Source organism: Hemitrygon akajei, chromosome 5 (genome assembly GCF_048418815.1).
Source record: "Hemitrygon akajei chromosome 5, sHemAka1.3, whole genome shotgun sequence".
NCBI classification, from domain to species: domain Eukaryota; kingdom Metazoa; phylum Chordata; class Chondrichthyes; order Myliobatiformes; family Dasyatidae; genus Hemitrygon; species Hemitrygon akajei.
Genome location: NC_133128.1, coordinates 113,505,479 through 113,523,916, shown reverse-complemented (window position 1 = coordinate 113,523,916; position 18,438 = coordinate 113,505,479). Strand labels below are relative to the sequence as shown.

General features: G+C 46.3%; 2 protein-coding genes across 2 annotated transcripts in view; one reads left to right on the top strand and one right to left on the bottom strand.

Moving 5' to 3' along the window:
- The window catches only part of LOC140728058 (tubulin alpha-4A chain-like), a 56,736-nt gene extending 46,036 nt beyond the window's left edge, over nt 1-10,700 (bottom strand). The window contains exon 1 of the mRNA XM_073046201.1: nt 10,609-10,700. The gene's annotated coding sequence lies outside the window, so the exon portion shown is untranslated. The remainder of the gene's footprint in view (nt 1-10,608) is intronic.
- Nucleotides 10,668-18,438, top strand: part of LOC140728057 (tubulin alpha chain) — a 46,313-nt gene continuing 38,542 nt past the window's right edge. The window contains exon 1 of the mRNA XM_073046195.1: nt 10,668-10,823. Within this exon, the coding sequence (XP_072902296.1) occupies nt 10,821-10,823 (3 nt within the window). The 5' untranslated portion in view covers nt 10,668-10,820. The remainder of the gene's footprint in view (nt 10,824-18,438) is intronic.

Sequence of the window (18,438 nt, the reverse complement as noted above, 5' to 3'; positions counted from 1 at the left end):
CTGATCACCTGTACTTCTACTCCCTGAGTATAGGCAGAGACTGAAGACTGCAGCACCACTAGTGAGGACTAAGAAGGTATGGACAAGGGAAGCACAGGAACACCTACAGGACTGCTTTGAATCGGTGGACTGGATTGTATTCAGGGATTCATCTTCGAACCTGGATAAGTATGCTGCAGTTGTTACCAACTTCATTAAAACCTGTGTGGATGAGTGTGTGCCCACAAAGACTTGCTGTACATTCCCAAACCAACAGCTGTGGATGAACCAGGAGGTACATCATCTGCTGAAGGCTAAATCTGTGGCATTCAAATCTGGCGACCCAGGCCTGTACCAGAAAACAAAGTATGATTTGCAGAGGGCTATTTCAAGGGTGAAGAGACAATTTCAAATGAGGTTGGAGGCGACATTGGATGCACGACAACTCTGTTGGGGTCTGCAAGACATTATTTCCAACAAAGTGAAATCCAATAGCATGAATGACAACGATGCTTCACTACCAGATGAGCTCAATGCCTTCTATGCAGCTGTCAAGATCCCTGTTGCACCTGATGACCCTGTGATCTCTGTTTCAGAGGCCGATGTTAGGCTGGCTTTAAAGAGAGTGAACCCTCGCAAGGCAGAAGGTCCCAATGGAGTACCTGGTAAGGCTCTGAAAACCTGTGCCGACCAACTAGCGGGAGTAGTCAAGGACATTTTCAAGCTCTCACTGCTATGGGCAGAAGTTCCCACTTGCTTCAAAAAGGCAACAATCATACCAGTGCCTAAGAAGAACAATGTGGACTGCCTTAACGACTATTGCTCGGTAGCACTCACATCGGCAGTGATGAAATCAACACACACAACAAGCTGGAGGAACTCAGCAGGTTGGGCAGCATCCGTGGAAACGAGCAGTCAATGTTTTGGGCTGAGACCCTTCGTCAGGTCTCGGCCCGAAACGTTGACTGCTTATTTCCACGGATGCTGCCCGACCTGCTGAGTTCCTCCAGCTTGTTGTGCGTGTTGCTTTGACCCCAGCATCTGCAGTGTACTTTGTGTTGACAGTGATGAAATGCTTTGAGAGGGTGGTTATGATTAGACTGAACTCCTGCCTCAACAAGGACCTGGACCCATTGCGATTTGCCCATTGTCACAATAGGTCAATGGCAGCTGCAATCTCAATTTTTCCACACCCTGCTTTAGACCACCTGGACAACACAAACACCTATGTCAGGATGCTGTTCATCGACTATAGCTCAGGATTTAATACCATCATTCCCAGAATCCTGATTGAGAAGTTGCAGAACCTGGGCCTCTGTACCTCTCTCTGCAATTGGATCCTCGACTTCCTAACTGGAAGGCCACAGTCTGTGCGAATTGGTGATAACATACAGTACTCTCCTCGCTGACGCAACACTGGCGCCGCTCAGGGGTGTGTGCTTAGCCCACTGCTCTTCTCTCTGTATTCACATGACTGTGTGGCTAGGCATAGCTCAAATACCATCTACAAATTTGCTGATGATACAACCATTGTTGGTAGAAACTCAGGTGGTGATGAGATTCTACCAACAGGAGCGAGATATGCCAACTAGTGGAATGGTGCCACAGCAATAACCTGGCACGCAACGTCAGTAAGATGAAAGAGCTGATTGTGGACTTCAGGAAGGATAAGATGAAAGAGCACATACCAATCCTCATAGAGGGATCAGAAGTGGAGAGAGTGAGCAGCTTCAAGTTCCTGGGTGTCAAGATCTCTGAGGATCTAATCTGGTCCCAACATATCGATGTAGTCATAAAGAAGGCAAGACAGCGGCTATACTTTATTAGGAGTTTGAAGAGATTTGGCATGTCAACAAATACACTCAAAAACTTCTATAGTTGTACCGTGGAGAGCATTCTGACAGGCTGCATCACTGTCTGGTATGGAGGGGCTACTGCACAGGACCGAAAGAAGCTGCAGAAGGTTGTAAAACTAGTCATCTCCATCTTGGGCACTAGCCTACAAAGTACCCAGGACATCTTTAGGGAGCGGTGTCACAGAAAGGCAGTGTCCATTATTAAGGACCTCCAGCACCCAGGGCATGCCCTTTTCTCACTGTTACCATCAGGTAGGAGGAACAGAAGCCTGAAGGCACCCACTCAGCAATTCAGGAACAGCTTCTTCCCCTCTGCCATCTGATTCCTAAATGGACATTGAAGCTTTGGACACTACCTCACTTTTTTTAATATACAGTATTCCTGTTTTTGCACATTTTTAAAAATCTATTCAATATATGTAATTGATGTACTTGTTTATTTATTATTGTTTTTTTTATTAATTATGTTTTATTTAATTTATTATTATTATTTTCTCTCTCTGCTAGATTATGTATTGCATTGAACTGCTGCTGCTAAGTTAACAAATTTCACGTCACATGCCAGTGATAATAGACTTGATTCTGATTCTGCAGGGTTGTTGTGATGGGGGATTTTAATTTCCCCAATATTGACTGACATCTCCCTAGAACGAGGGGTTTAGATGGGGTGGAGTTTGTTAGGTGTGGTCAGGAAGGTCTCCTGACACAGTATGTAGATAAGCCTACAAGAGGAGAGGCTGTACTTGATCTGGTATTGGGAAATGAACCTGGTCAGGTGTCAGGTCTCTCAGTGGGAGAGCATTTTGGAGATAATGATCACAGTTCTATCTCCTTTACCATAGCATTGGCGAGGGATAGGAACAGACAAGTTAGGAAAGCGTTTAATTGGGATAAGGGGAAATATGAAGTCGTCGGGCAGGAACTTGGAAGCTTAAGTTGGGAACAGATGTTCTCAGGGAAATGTACGGCAGAAATATGGCAAATATTCAGGGGATATTTGTGTGGAGTTCTGCATAGGGACGTTCCAATGAGATAGGGAAAGGATGGTAGGGTACAGGAACCATGGTGTACAAAGGCAATTGAAAATCTAGTCAAGAAGAAAAGCTTACAAAAGGTTCAAAAAACTAGGTAATGATAGAGATCTAGAGAATTATAAGACTAGCAGGAAGGAGCTTAAGAATGAAATTAGGAGAGCCAGAAGGGGCCATGAGAAGGCATTGGCGAGCAGGATTAAGGAAAACCCCAAGGCATTCTACAAGTATGTGAAGAGCAAGAGGATAAGATGTGAGAGAATAGGACAAATCAAGTGTGACAGTGGAAAAGTGTGTATGGAACCGGAGGAGATAGCAGAGGTACTTAATGAGTACTTTGCTTCAGTATTCACTATGGAAAAGAACCTTGGTGACTTACAGTGGACTGAAAAGCTTGAGCATATAGGCATTAAGAAAGAGGATTTGGAAAGCATCAAGCTGGATAAGTCACCGAGACCAGATGAGATATACCCCAGGCTACTGCGGGAAGTGAGGGAGGAGATTGCTGAGCTTCTGGCAATGATCGTTGACATCATCAGTGGGGACAGAAGAGGTTCCAGAGGATTGGAGGGTTGCAGATGTTGTTCCCTTATTCAAGAAAGGGAGTAGAGATGGCCCAGAAAATTATAGACCAGGGAGTTTTACTTCAGTGGTTGGTAAGTTGATGGAGAAGATCCTGAGAGGCAGGATTTATGAACATTTGGAGAGGCATAATATGATTAGGAATAGTCAGCATGGCTTTTTCAAAGGCAGGTCATGTCTTACAGGCCTGATTGAATTTTTTGAGGATGTGACTAAACACATTGTTGAAGGTAGAGCAGTAGATGTAGTATATATGGATTTCAGCAAGGCACTTGATAAGGTACCCCATGCAAGGCTTATTGAGAAAGTAAGGAGGCATGGGATCCAAGGGGATGTTGCTTTGTGGATCCAGAACTGGCTTACCCACAGAAGGCAAAGAGTGGTTGTAGACGGGTCATATTCTGCATGGAGGTCAGTGACCAGTGGTGTGCTGTTCTGGGACACCTTCTCTTCGTGATTTTTATAGATGACCTAGATGAGGAAGTGGAGGGATGGGTTAGTAAATCTGCTGATGACACAAAGGTTTGGGGTGGTGGATAGTGTGGAGGGCTGTCAGAGGTTACAGCAGGACATTGATAGGATGCAAAACTGGGCTGAGAAGTGGCAGATGGAGTTCAACCCAGATAAGTGTGAGGTGGTTCATTGCCTTCAGAATATAGTATTAATGGTAAGATCCTTGGCAATGTGGAGGATCAGAGGGATCTTGGGGTCCGAGTCCATAGGACACTCAAAGCTGTTGTGCAGGTTGACTGTGTGGTAAAGAAGGCATATGGTGCATTGGCCTTCATCAATCATGGGATTGAGTTTAGGAGCCGAGAGGTAATGTTGCAGCTATATAGGACCCTAGTCAGACCCCACTTGGAGGACTGTGCTCAGTTCTAGTCGCCTCACTACAGGAAGGATGTGGAAGCCATAGAAAGGGTGCAGAGGAGATTTACAAGGATGTTGCCTGGATTGGCGAGCATGCCTTATGAGAATAGATTGTGTGAACTCGGCCTTTTCTCCTTGGAGCGACGGAGGATGAGAGGTGACCTGATAGAGGTGTATAAGATGAGAGGCATTGACTGTGTGAATAGTCAGAGGCTTTTTCCCAGGGCTGAAATGGCTAACACGAGAGGACACAGTTTTAACAGGTGAATTGATCATAGGGAACAAAGACATGGCAGACCAATTGAATAACTACTTTGGATCTGTCTTCACTAAGGAGGACATAAATAATCTTCTGGAAATAGTAAGGGACTGAGGGTCTAGTGAGATGGAGGAACTGAGGGAAATACATGTTAGTAGGGAAGTGGTGTTAGGTAAATTGAAGGGATTAAAGGCAGATAAATCACCAGGGCCAGGTGGTCTGCATCCCAGAGTGCTTAAGGAAGTGTGGGTGCATTAGTGATAATTTTTCAAAACTCCTTAGATTCTGGATTAGTTCCTGAGGATTGGAGGGTGGCTAATGTAACCCCACTTTTTAAAAAAGGAGGGAGAGAAAAACCAGAGAATTATAGACCGGTGAGTCTGACATCAGTGGTGGGGAAAATGCTAGAGTCGGTTATCAAAGATGTGATAACAGCACATTTGGAAAGAGGTGAAATCATCAGACCAAGTCAGCATGGATTTGTGAAAGGAAAATCATGTCTGACGAATCTTATAGAATTTTTTGAAGATGTAACTAGTAGAGTGGATAGGGGAGAGCCAGTGGATGTGGTATATTTAGATTTTCAAAAGGCTTTTGACAAGGTCTCACACAGGAGATTAGCGTGCAAACTTAAAGCACACGGTATTGGGGTTATGGTTTTGATATGGATAGAGAATTGGTTGGCAGACAGGAAGCAAAGAGTGGGAGTAAACGGGATCTTTTCAGAATGGCAGGCAGTGACTAGTGGGGTACTGCAAGGCTCAGTGCTGGGACCTCAGTTGTTTACAATATATATTAATGATTTAGATGAGGGAATTAAATGCAGCATCTCCAAGTTTGCGGATGACACGAAGCTGGGCGGCGGTGTTAGCTGTGAGGAGGATGCTAAGAGGATGCAGGGTGACTTGGATAGGTTAGGTGAGTGGGCAAATTCATGGCAGATGCAATTTAATGTGGATAAATGTGAGGTTATCCACTTTGGTTGCAAGAACAGGAAAACAGATTATTATCTGAATCGATTAGGAAAAGGGGAGGTACAACGAGACCTGGGTGTCATTGTACACCAATCATTGAAGGTGGGCATGCAGGTACAGCAGGCGGTGAAAAAGGCAAATGGTATGTTGGCATTCATAGCAAAAGGATTTGAGTACAGGAGCAGGGAGGTTCTACTGCAGTTGTACAAGGCCTTGGTGAGACCGCACCTAGAGTATTGTGTGCAGTTTTGGTCCCCTAATCTGAGGAAAGACATTCTTGCCATAGAGGGAGTACAGAGAAGGTTCACCAGATTGATTCCTGGGATGGCAGGACTTTCATATGAAGAAAGACTGGATCGGCTAGGCTTATACTCACTAGAATTTAGAAGATTGAGGGGGGATCTTATTGAAATGTATAAAATTCTAAAGGGATTGGACAGGCTAGATGCAGGCAGATTGTTTCCAATGTTGGGGAAGTCCAGAATGAGGGGTCACAGTTTAAGGATAAAGGGGAAGCCTTTTAGGACTGAGATGAGGAAAAACTTCTTCACACAGAGAGTGGTGAATCTGTGGAATTCTCTGCCACAGGAAACAGTTGAGTCCAGTTCATTGGCTATATTTAAGAGGAAGTTAGATATGGCCCTTGTGGCTAAAGGGATCAGGGGGTATGGAGAGAAAACAGGTACAGGGTTCTGAGTTGGATGATCAGCCATGATCATACTGAATGGCGGTGCAGGCTCGAAGGGCCGAAGGGCCTACTTCTGCACCTATTTTCTATGTTTCTGCATTTCTAAGGTGCTTGGAAGTAGGTACAGAGGAGATGCCAGGGATAAGTTTTTTACACAGAGAGTGGTGAGAGTGTGGAATGGACTGCCAGCAAAGGTGGTGGAGGTGAATACAAAAGGGTCTTTTAAGAGACTCCTGGTTAGGTACATGGAGCTTATAAAAATTGAGTGCTATGGGTAACCCAAGGTAATTTCTAAAGTAAGTACAGGTTCAGCACAGAATTGTGGGCCGAAGGGCCTGTATCGTGCTGTAGGTTTTCTATGTTTCTTCCTATAACGGGATAACCAGAACTGTGTGCAATGCTCCCTATGCAGCCTAAATAGAGTTTTATAAAGCTGCAGCATAACTTCCTGACTTTTGAACTCAATGTCTGGAGTAATAAAGGCAAACATGCCATCTGCCTTCTTAACCACCTTATCAACCTGTGTAGCCACTTTCAGAGCTTTGAACTTGGACCCCAAGATCCCTCTGCTCATCAGCACTGTTAAGGATCTTGCCCTTAACAGTGTCCTGTCTTTCCACATTTGGACCTACCAAGGTACTTCACACTTGGCTAGGTTAAACTCCATCTGCCATTTCGCCACCCATATCTGCAACCAATCTATATCCCACTGTATTCTTAGCCAGTCTTCTATGCTAAGTGCAAGGGCCACAATGAGGTAGAATGTGGAATTACAAGCTCATCTTTATTGGCTGATAAGATTTTCTTTTGAGGGCATTGTTCATTTAAAATTATTCCTACTTGGTGAGTTATAAGACTGTTTGAGTTAGGACCAGAATTGGCCTATCAAGTCTGCTCTGCTATTCAATCATGGCCTATTTTTGTCAACCATATTCTCCCACTAACCCCTTTTAACCATAAACCCTTATCAATCTCTGCTTTAAATGCCCCTAATGACTTGCCCACCATAGCCATCTGTGGCAATGAATTCAACAAATTCACCACCCTCTGGCTGAGAAAAGTCTTCCCCCCCCCCCCCCCCCCCCCAATTTCTGTTCCAAAGAAACATCCCTTTATTCTGAGGCTGGTCCCAGACTCAAATCAATATTGGAGGGTTGTAGTAGATTGAGGTGTATACAATGGTAAGAGGCATAGATGGATTGGACAACCAACACCTTTTCCCCAGGGTGGAATTGAGATGTCAGAGGAATTTTTTTTTAAACACGGAGATTGGTAGGTGCATGGAACATGCTGCAAATGGTGGTGGTGGAGGCAGATACATTGGGGTTATTTAAGAAACTCTTAGATAGGCACATGGTGTCATGGTCCGGTCCACATAGTCCGCGTTCCAGCTCATGGTCCGGTCCGTAGACTCCGGATCTTCTGGTGCTCCCTTATATCATTTGGGCTTAATCGTAGGCACCTGATTCTCATCTTGGGTCCGGGAATATAAGTGGCCCTGGGTTTGAGGCTGGTTGCTGGTTTGTCTTGTCAGTATCCTGTCCTTGTTGTCATGCCCTTGCCTCTGTATGGGCTTTTCCTGTTGGTATCTTGTCCTTACCTCTGTGGGGTAAGTCAGGCTGTCCTTGCTGTTACCCTACAGTGGGATCTGTCCTTCCTGGTCCTCGCCTCTGTGGGGTAAAACAGGCTGTCATTGCTGGTACCCTGAGGCTGGACTGTCCCTTCCTTCCCTCTGAAGCCCTGCCTGCAACCTCTGCCTGGGGCCCTGCCCTGTTTGGAACTGTCTGTCCATGTCCACGCCTTTGCTAGGTAGATCTGGCTGTTTTGTCGCTACCTAGTGTTGGGAACTGTCTCGTTGTGTTCAGACTTCTGTGTAATGAGTCCTGGCCCTATGTCCTGTATAATAAGGAGGGGTCCTGGCTTGGTGTTCCATGTTCCTGTTCTCCCTCAACCCAGGCTCTGTGTTCCTGTTCTCCCTCAACCCAGGCTCTGTTCTGCATTCCTGTTCTCCCTCGACCAGGTCTCTGTGTTCTCATCTTGTCGATGTGCCTTGCTCAGCCCGGTGCTGGGATTCCCTCGTCCTATGCTGGGATTCCCTTGTCCTGTCCAGGAGTCTCACGTCCAGTCCTGTGCCTCTCCTCGTCCTGTAGCCACGTCTTGTCCTCGCCTAGTTCTGGAGTCCGAGCCCAAGTGGAGACCCAGGTTCCTTGTCCAGTCTCTGGCTCGGAGTCCAAGCCTAGGCTCCTAGTTCCCAGTTCTATGTCCTGGTTCCACTATCCTCGTCAAGTCCTAGCCCAGGCCCAGAGTCCTTGTCTCCTCTGGGTCCCTTGTCATGTCTAGTGTCCTTTCTTCCTCACTTCCCTTGCTTCCTTCTCACGCCAAGTCCTGTTCCTGGTAGTTCAGTATCTGTGTCTTTTGGGTCCACTCTCTTCGTGCCCCCCCCATTATGACAGAACGAACCAGCCCCCAGCCTCGAACCCAGGGCCACTTGTATTCCTGGCCCGAAGATGAGAATCAGGCACCTATGATCAAGCCCAAATGAGACAAGGGAGCACCAGAAGATCCGGAGTCCGTGAGCCGGAACGCAGACTGACCGGACCATGACAGTAGCCTTGGATGAGGGAGAAACAGGAACGCAGAACACAGAGCCTGAGTCAAGGGAGAGACAGGGACATTGAACACCGAGCCAGGACCCCTCCTTGGGTACAGGATGTAGGGCTGGGACTCATTACACAGAACGCTGAACACGACGAGACAGTTCCCAATGCTAGGTAGTGACAAAATGGCCGGATCTACCTAGCGAAGGCATGGACATGGACAGACAGTTCCAAACAGGGTGAGGCTGAGCTCCAGATACAGGTTGCAGGCAGGGCTTCGGAGGGAAGGAAGGGAACAGTCCAGCCTCAGGGTAAGGGCAATAATGGCCTGACTTACCCAATGGAGGCAAGGACTAGGAGGGACAGATCCCACCTTAGGGTAACGACAAGGACAGCCTGACTTACCCCACGGAGTCGAGGACAGGATACCGATGGGACAAACCCACACAGACAGGATACTGACAAGGCGAACCAGCCACCAGCCTCGAACCCAAGGCCACTTATATTCCCGGCCCCAAGATGAGAATCAGGTGCCTACGATTAAGCCCAAATGAGACGAGAGCACTGGAAGACCTGGAGTCTGGAGTCCACAGACTGGACCTTGAGTCAGAATGTGGACTACACAGACCAGACCAATACACATGGATGAAAGAGAAATTGAGGAAAGGGTTAGATTGATCTTGGAGTAGGTTAAAAGTTCAGCACAACATTGTGGGCCAAAGGGCTTGTGCTGTGCAATACTATTCATGGAAACATCCTCTCCATGTCCACTCAATGGTATCTTGGTCATCACATCTACTCTATGTCCTTTCCATGTCCTCTCCATTTCCACGCTATGGTATCTTGTTCATCACATCCACTACAGATTATTTCCACATCCTCTCCACGTCCACTTGATGGTATCTAGTTCAACATGTCCACTCCCCATCCTCTCCATGCTAATTTGTTCACTACACCTGGTCTCCATGTCCACTCTATCAAATCCCGTTCAAATGAGAAGCTTTATCTAACCATACTCTCCATTAATTTCCGGTCCTTCCACCCCCCCCCCCCGCAGATGTTGTTCGCCCTGCAGAGTTCCTCCACCTCACTGCATTTTCTTGACCTTATTGTCCGCCTGCACCGCACATTTTATTCTGCACTCCATTATTGTTTTACCTTGCATCTGTGGTGAACTACATATACCTGTCTGGACACGCCCCCCCCCCCCCCCCGCTGACTGCTCCTGTGGCCCCTCCCACTGACCCCTGCTGACTCCTCCCACAGACCGTGGCCCCTCCCACTGACCGTGGCTCCTCCCACAGCCCCCGGTATAAAGGCGATTGGCGCCACCGCCCAGGCCTCAGTCGCCAGGATGCAGTGTGGTGGTGGATTGCTGCTTGTTCGTTCTTCCAGTCAATAAAAGCCTATATCTCGCTTCACGTCTCCAAGAGTTATTGATGGTGTATCAGCATCACAATGCACTGTGTAATGATCGGGTCGGTATTAACAGTATGCAAGACAAACTTTTCACTTCCTCAGTACACGTGACAATACTAAACCAATTTACTAGCAGATTGCCAGAGAGGCAAGAGATTCTGCAGGTGCTAGAGATATCGACTGTTTGTTTATTCCCCTCGATAGAGGCAGCCAGACCTGCTGAGTTCCTCCCGCATTTTATGTGTGTTACTAGCAGGTTGTGTGTTGCTCTAGATGCCAGTATCTGCAATGTCGGGCGCTTACTTCTGACCTTCGCCCCGAAGTAGAGGTGGGAGTGACTGGAGCTCGCTTACCCGTGCATCTGAGTGATGGGCGGTGTGGAACAGGGGACTCCGCCCTCTCTCTCTCTCTCTTCCCCGGTGTAAGTGGCAGCCTTAAAAGAGACGGGCGGAGGTGCAGGCGCAGCGAAGTCAGCTCTCACCACCCGGACGCGTCACTGGTTCCGAGTGTGAGACCAAAAGCGAGCCACTTCAGATCCCGCCGAGACGACAGATCAATCTCAAGCATGGTGAGTCGCGGGAACTTTACAAAATCTTTCTGCTAAATTGCTTTAAAAAATCCTGCAGGACAAGAGGGTTTTTTTTAAGGGTCCGAATGTCTAATATCAGAGGATATGTATTTGAGTTGAGAGCGGCTAATTTCGAAGGAAATGCGAGGACAGGTTTTTTTTTACAGAGAATGGTGGGTGCCTGCAATGCGCAGCCTGGGGTGCTGGTGGAGACCGACACATTAGGGACTTTAAGAGACGTTTAGATAGACACTTAAAAGTGGAAAAAATGACAAGATATGGACATTGTGCAGGTAAAGGGATTAGATTAGTTTAATTGGCCATTTGATTACTAATTTATTTGGTTCGGCTCAGCATTGTGGGCTGAAGGGCCGGATTCTCTTCTGTACTGCTCTATGTTTAAAAATAAAACCGGTGTCACGAATGTTTTGGTCAAATGGAGTTGTGCGTTTAAACGCGGCGGGAAACAAGAGTTTTAAAGACGTGTCTAAAATGTCGCTGTTGATTTAAATAAAGAATGAATTGATCCGCATGGGGAAAATATTCGCAATGGACGTAAATGCATTTTATATAAGACGACGAGGGCGGACAGTCACATGGATGGGGCTGGCTGAAAGTGACACGTAATCAGCCTGAAATTGACAGCCCCTCTCCGCCTTGCGTTATTTACACCTTCGCCGGTGGTACCTCTCCGGGACTTTGAGCTCCGCACCCCCGGGAGGGGCGACGTAGCCAATGCGGTAACCCTGTATTTTCTGGAAGTGATAGAGTATATTCCCGGGATGGGAGGTTGGCAGATTCCGTCCACCTGATCTCACACCCTCTTCCCAAAAAAAAACATGTCATTCAGTTACTGGAATAGATGAGGGGTGGTAAGCCTTCTGTAAACAGACTCCAGCGTAACGGCGTGGGGGGAGGGTCCCGTTGGCGTTGCAGGCGGCGAGAGCCGGCTTTACTCTGCGCCAGAGCTGCGCCTTCTCTGCTGCGTCAGTCGCAGAGCCGACCGAACCAGGTGACCGTCCCTCACTGCGTGAGAGGCGAGCGAGCCAGCTCCAGGCTCCCGTGCGGGCGGCTGTTCGGAGGCGCCCAGCGAACCTCCCGGGAACCACCGGAGCCTTGGGTCTCGCTAACCGCCACCCAGAATGTTGGTTAATTTAAAACCGCAATTCACAAACAAAACATCACTAATTTTTCGTGGGAAGGTGGGACATGAACTGTTGTACTCTGCCTGACGAAGGTACTGCTGACTGGGAATCTGGACCCAGGACTGTGCGATATATTTACATCGGTTTAGTAGGGGCATGCAGCGCAGAAGCTGGCCCTTTGGCCCAACTGGTCCATACTAGCCAAAATAACTCAGACACAAAATGCTGGTGGAACACAGCAGGCCAGGCAGCATCTATAGGGAGAAGCACTGTCGACGTTTCGGGCCAAGACGTCTTCGTCCTGACGAAGGGTCTCGGCCCGAAACGTCGACAGCGCTTTTCCCCATAGATGCTGCCTGGCCTGCTGTGTTCCACCAGCATTTTGTGTGTGTTGTTTGAATTTACAGCATCTGCCGATTTCCTCGTGTTTGCTTTGTAAAATAAATCAGAATCTGGTTTGATATCACTGGCACATACCGTGAAATGTGGTGTTTAGGGGCAACAATGCAGAGCGCTACATAATTTTTTAAAAAAACTATAAATTGTAATAAGAAAAAAAGTATATTGAATTCTTTGGGCACCATGCGGTTAATGTGATATTACATTGCAGAGTATCAGGATTTGGCGGTTAATTTCGGTTTCCTCTATAAGAAAATTTGCATATCCTTCCCACGTGTGCGTGGCTTTCCTCCTGCTCTGGTTTCCTCCCACAGTCCAAAAACACGCTGGTTAGTAGGTTAATTGGTCATTGTCAACTGTCCTGTTTCTAGGCTAGTGTTAAATAGGGGGTTGAGGTGAGTGGAACGGAAAGGCCTTTTCCACATGGTATCTCTATGTATCTTCAGGCTCTGTACCTCCTCCTTGATGGTAGGATTGAGAAGAGAGCATGTCCTGGTGGGAGATAGGATTCATTAATGATGGATGCCACCTTTTTTTTGAGGTGTCATCTTTTGAAGGTGTCTTTGATGCTGGGGAGGCTAGTGCCCATGATGGAGCTGGCAGAATTTGCATCTTCCTGTAGCTTTTTCCAATCCTGGGCAGTGGCCCCCTCCAGACCAGATGGTGATCTAACCATCTCTCCACGGTACATTTGGGAGTGTCTTTGGTGACATACCAAATCTCTACAAACTGCTAATGAAATATGATCTTTGTCGTGCCTTCTTTGTAATTGCATCAATGTGTTGGGCCCAGGTTAGATCTTCAGAGATGTTTACACCCAGGAGTTTGAAACTGTTCACCCTTTCCCCTGAGGAAAGGTGTTAGTTCCTCCACTTCCCTTTCCTGAAGTTCACAATCAGTTCTTTGGTGTTATTGGTGCTGAGTACAAGTTGTTGTGGCTCCAATTCAACCAGCTGATCTACCTATTTCACTCCTGTACAGTGCCTTGTCACCGGCAATAATTGTCAGAATTTGTAGGTGGTATTTGAGCTGTATCTAGCCATACAGTCATGAGTGTAGAGAGAGTAGAGCAGCGGGCTAAGCACGCATCCTTGAGGTGCACCAGTGTTAATTGTCAGCGAAGAGGGGAGTCAATACTCCCCAATGCCATTAGGCTTTACAATTCTACCGCCAGGACTTAAGAACTTTTTAAAAGCTATTATTAATGCTTTTTGAGATAGTGATTTAGATGCATATCATATTTTTTTACTGAGTTAAGTATTGTATGTAATTAGTTTTGCTACAACAAGCGTATGGGACATTGGAAAAAAAGTTGAATTTCCCCATGGGGATGAATAAAGTATCTATCTATCTATCTATCTATGTTATTTCTGATCTGCACTGACTGGTCTTCTGAGGACCTCAAGAATCCAGTTGCAGAGGAAGGTACAGAGGCCCAGGTTTCGAAGCTTGTAGATTCATACAGAGAGTATGATGCCTATTTAAGCCAGTTCCATTAGGCCCATATTCCTCTAAACTATTTCTATCCATGTGCATTTTAAATGTTGTTGTCTGTGTCTCAAACACTTCCTCTGGCAACTCGGCCCATCTACTAAACACTCTGAATTTAAAAAGTTGCTCCTCGGGTTCCTATTAAATCCCTCTTCTCTCCCCTTAAAATCACACCTTCTAGTTCTTGATTGCCAGACCCTGGGGGAAAAAGTCTGAGTGCATTCACCTTATCTATACCTCTCATTCACCCTAAGCTCCAATGAATCAAATCCCAGCTTGTTCAACTCTCTCCATAGCTCAGTATCTCACTTCCTCATAAGTTTTCTCTGCACGCTTCCTTGCTCATTGTCATCTTTCCTATAGCAGGGTGAACATCACTGAACGCAATATTCCGAATGCTGGCTCACCAACATCTTGCACAACTCCAACATAATCTTGCAACTCCTATACGTAGTGTCCAAAACACAAGAGCCCTGATGGAGGGTTTTGGCCTGAAACATTGACTGTTTATTCCCCTCCATAGATGCTGCCTGACTTGCTGAATTCCTCCAGTATTTTGTATGTGTTACTAAATGTTCTGAATGATGAAGGCCAGCATGCCAAAAATCTCTTCACCCTGTTTACTGTACCTGGAAGGGGGGGATGGGAGTAGAGAGGGGGCACATTAGTGTAGCAGTTAGCTTAATGCTTTATAGTGCCAGCGATTGGGGGTTCAAATCTGACCACTGTCTGTAATGAGTTGTACGTTCTCCACGTGACAGTGTGGGTTTCCCCAGTGTGCTTTAGTTTCCACCCACATCCTGAAGTAAGGGCTAGGATTAGTGAGTTGTGGGCATACTATGTTGATGCTGGAAGCATAGCGACACTGTAGGCTGCCCCCGGTACATCTTCGGGACTGTGTTAGTCATTGATGCAAATGTTGCATTTCACTGCTTCAATGTACATGTGACAAAGTGTATAATGCTTGGTGGGAGAGGGTGGTACCAGAGGGGCTGAAGGGTAACCCATACCAGTAACTGCAGACTGTGTGAAATGCTGGTGAGGTGAGTGAATGTCTTGCTGGTGGATGGGATAATAAACTAGCTTTGCTCAGGATGCTGATGAAATTCTCATGTTATTGGTACTGCACCTTCTGGAGAATGCAGGTAGTCAGAGAGCACTACAACACAGAAACAGACCCTCCAACCCAACCAGATTGTACCAAACTGTTATTCTACCGAGTCCCATAGACTTGCACTCCTGACTTGTGCCTTGGAAGGCCATGAGTCTGCCCTGCCATTTGATCATGGGTGTTTTATTCCCCCTCAACCCTATTCTTACCACGACGTTTGGTGTCCATACCAATCAAGAACCTATCAACCTGTGCTTTAAATATACCCAATGTCTTGGGCCTCCACAATGAATTCCACAGATTCACCACCCTCTTGCTAAAGAAAACCCTCATCGGTTCTATAAGAATGCCCTTCTATTCTGAGGTTGTGCCGTCTGGTCCTTGACTCCGCAATTATAGGAAACATCCTCTCCTTGTCCACTCTATCTTGGCATTTCAGTATTCAATAGGTTTCAGTGAGATTCCCCCTCCATTTTCTAAACCCCATTGAGTACAGGCCCAGAGCCAGCAAATGCTCCTTGTATATTAACCCACTCAGTTCCAGGGAAATTCTTGTAAATCTTTGGACCCTCTCCAATACCAGCACATACTTTCTTGGATGAGGGGCACAAAACTGTAACGAGGGTTAGTTGCCAGGCTAGCTTTCAAGTGCGAAGAAGACCGGAGACGAGGATGGAGTTGGTTACTAGAGGATTGGATTGCTGGGAACTCAGAAATCACTGCAGACAGAGTAGGTAAACTCAAGACTGAGCAAAGGCAAACAAAACGGGGAACTTGGAGAAACAAAACAAGATAGAGGTGCAATGATAACTGAAACAAGAGACAGGTGAAAGTAATTAACTAGTAATGGGGGAAGGTGGCATGTTGGAGCCTGGAGCACACCAACATCCCCTGGTGATCAGTCCAAAGCATGACACACAAAACCAGGAGACAACAGGAGCGGGGCTAGACCATTCAATACATGAGTCTGCTCTGCCATTTGATCATTGCTGATTTATCTTCCCTTTCAACCCCATTCTCCTGCCTCCCCCCCCCCCCGTAACTTTTAATGCCCTTACTCATCAAGAACCTGTATCCACCAATCTGAATATACCCAGTGACTTGCCCTCCACTGCTGCCCGTGGGATTGATCCACCACCGACTGGCTAAAGAAATTCCTTCTTGTCTCTGTTCTGAAGAGATGTCCTTCTATCTGAGTCTGTGCCCTCTGGTCCTAAACTCCCCCCCCACAATTGGAAATATCCTCTGCACTCCCACTCTAGATAGGCCTTTTAGTATTTGATGGATTTCAATGAATCTTTCTCCCACCCCCACCCCCATTATTCTAAACCACCAACCGTGGCATGCCCAGTGCTGGCAAATGATCCTTACACAGTGCAGGCCCACAATGTTGTGCAGGCCTTTTAACCTACTCAGAGATCGACCTACCCCTTCGCTCCCACATAGCCCTCCATTCTTCTTTCATTCATGTGCCTGCCTATCTAAGAATTTCTTTAATGTCCCTGTATCTGCCTCTACCAGCACCCCAACAGTGCATTCCATACACTTACCACTCTGTGTAAAACCGGGGAAAAATGTCCCCCTGATATCCCTGTTCTCCCCCACCCCCTCCCATACTTTTCTTCAATCACCCTAAAATTATCACAAACAAGCTGAATGAACTCAGCAGGTCGGGCAGCATCCGTTGAAATGTGCAGTTAATGTTTCGGGCCGAGACCCTTCGTCAGGACTCATTTGTCAGGATGCTGCCCGACCTGCTGAGTTCATCCAGCTTGTTTGTACGTGTTGATTTGACCACAGCATCTGCAGTGTACTTTCTATTTACCCTAAAATTATGCCTTCTCACGTTAGCTACTTTTGCCCTGAAGAAAAAGTCTTCTGGCGGTCCACTAGATATATAAACAGCTCTATCAAGTGCTATTCTGTATTCTGTGATAGAAAGATTCTGGAGTGTAGAATGCAGGAGAGCCAGACTGGGACTTGCTGATATTGTACTTGTGTGGTGTGGATGCTGGAAGTATCTCTGCACGTCACGAGTGAGTGGTTAGACTTGTTCCTCTTGGCCTATGTCCAGCACTTCTGTGTAAGAATACTAACTTCCACTTGTGAGCTTGTGGCCATTGCCTCCAGCGTGTGCACAAAACAACACATTGCAGTTAGAGTTTTGCAGTGTAGAAACAGGCCCTTTGGCCCACTACATGTATGCTAACCCTTTTTCATCAGTATTAATGTCATTTTATGTAATTATTTACAATTGTTCGATGTTTTTTTTCATTGCATTGGTGGCAACACACTACAGCAAATTCCTGTACATATTAATGTACATTAAGTGGCCGTCTTATTAGGTATACCTGATCATAAATGCAAAAATCTAATCAGCCAAACACGTGGCAGCAACTCAGTTCAGAAGAACAAGCAGACATGGTCAAAAGGTTCAGATGTTGTTCAGATCAAATGTCAGAATGGGGAAGAAAAGTGATCTGAGTGATTTTGGCTGTGCAATGAATGTTGGTGCCAGACAGGGTGGGTTGAGTATCTCAGAATTTGTTGATCTTTTGGGTCTTTCAAGAACAACAGTTTCTAGAGTTTACAGGGAATGGTTTTTTTTTAAAAAAAAACTTTTAGTGAGCAAACAGCAGTTCTGTGGGCATACTCACTTTGTTAGTGAGAGAGAATAGAAGAGAATAGTCAGATAGTCAAATAAACAGGAAGGCAGCAGTAACTCAGATCACCGCATGTTACGACAGTGGTGTACAGAAGAGCGTCTCTGAATGCTCAGTGTGTCAAATTTTGAAGTGGTTGGGCTGCAGCAGCAGAAGATCATGAGCATACACTTAGTGGCCACTTTATTAGATATGGGAGGTACCTAATAACTTGGCCACTGAGTTCATATGGTGATCCTTGATGTGCACCCATTTGGCACTTTTCCTTCTTTGTTCTCTAGTTGTCTGTTAAACATTGTGATTGAAAGCGTCACTTCCTCTGGCAGCGATTTCCTGACATCAATCATTCTCAGTGTGTAAGATTTTTAAAAACTTGCCTATGATTCCCTTCAGAACCTCTCCCTTTCACCCTAAACTGATGCCCTTTTGCTTTTTAATACCCCTGTCAGACCTGCTACTACTGACACCTCCCAGCTTGCACATGCAGGCGGCTCCCAGTCTCCACCCAGCTAATAGCATTCACCTGCAGCCTATTGAACCCCAGTCTCTGTTCATTCATCAAACCAGCTGGCCTCAACCTGTTGCTCCGAGCCTTCACTGTCCCTGCCAGAGGTTTACCTGGATGTCTGTTGTGTTTGGTTTCTGTTCTCTCTTGTCTTGTAGCTTCTTGTAGATTGTTATTCTGTGGTGTATTACTAAAATTATTGTTCACTGCTGAATCATCTCTGCTTTTAGGTCAAACCTCCTCTGTTTCCTGACAACCCCTACTATAGTGGTAAAAATATTTTGACATTCTATTCTATCTA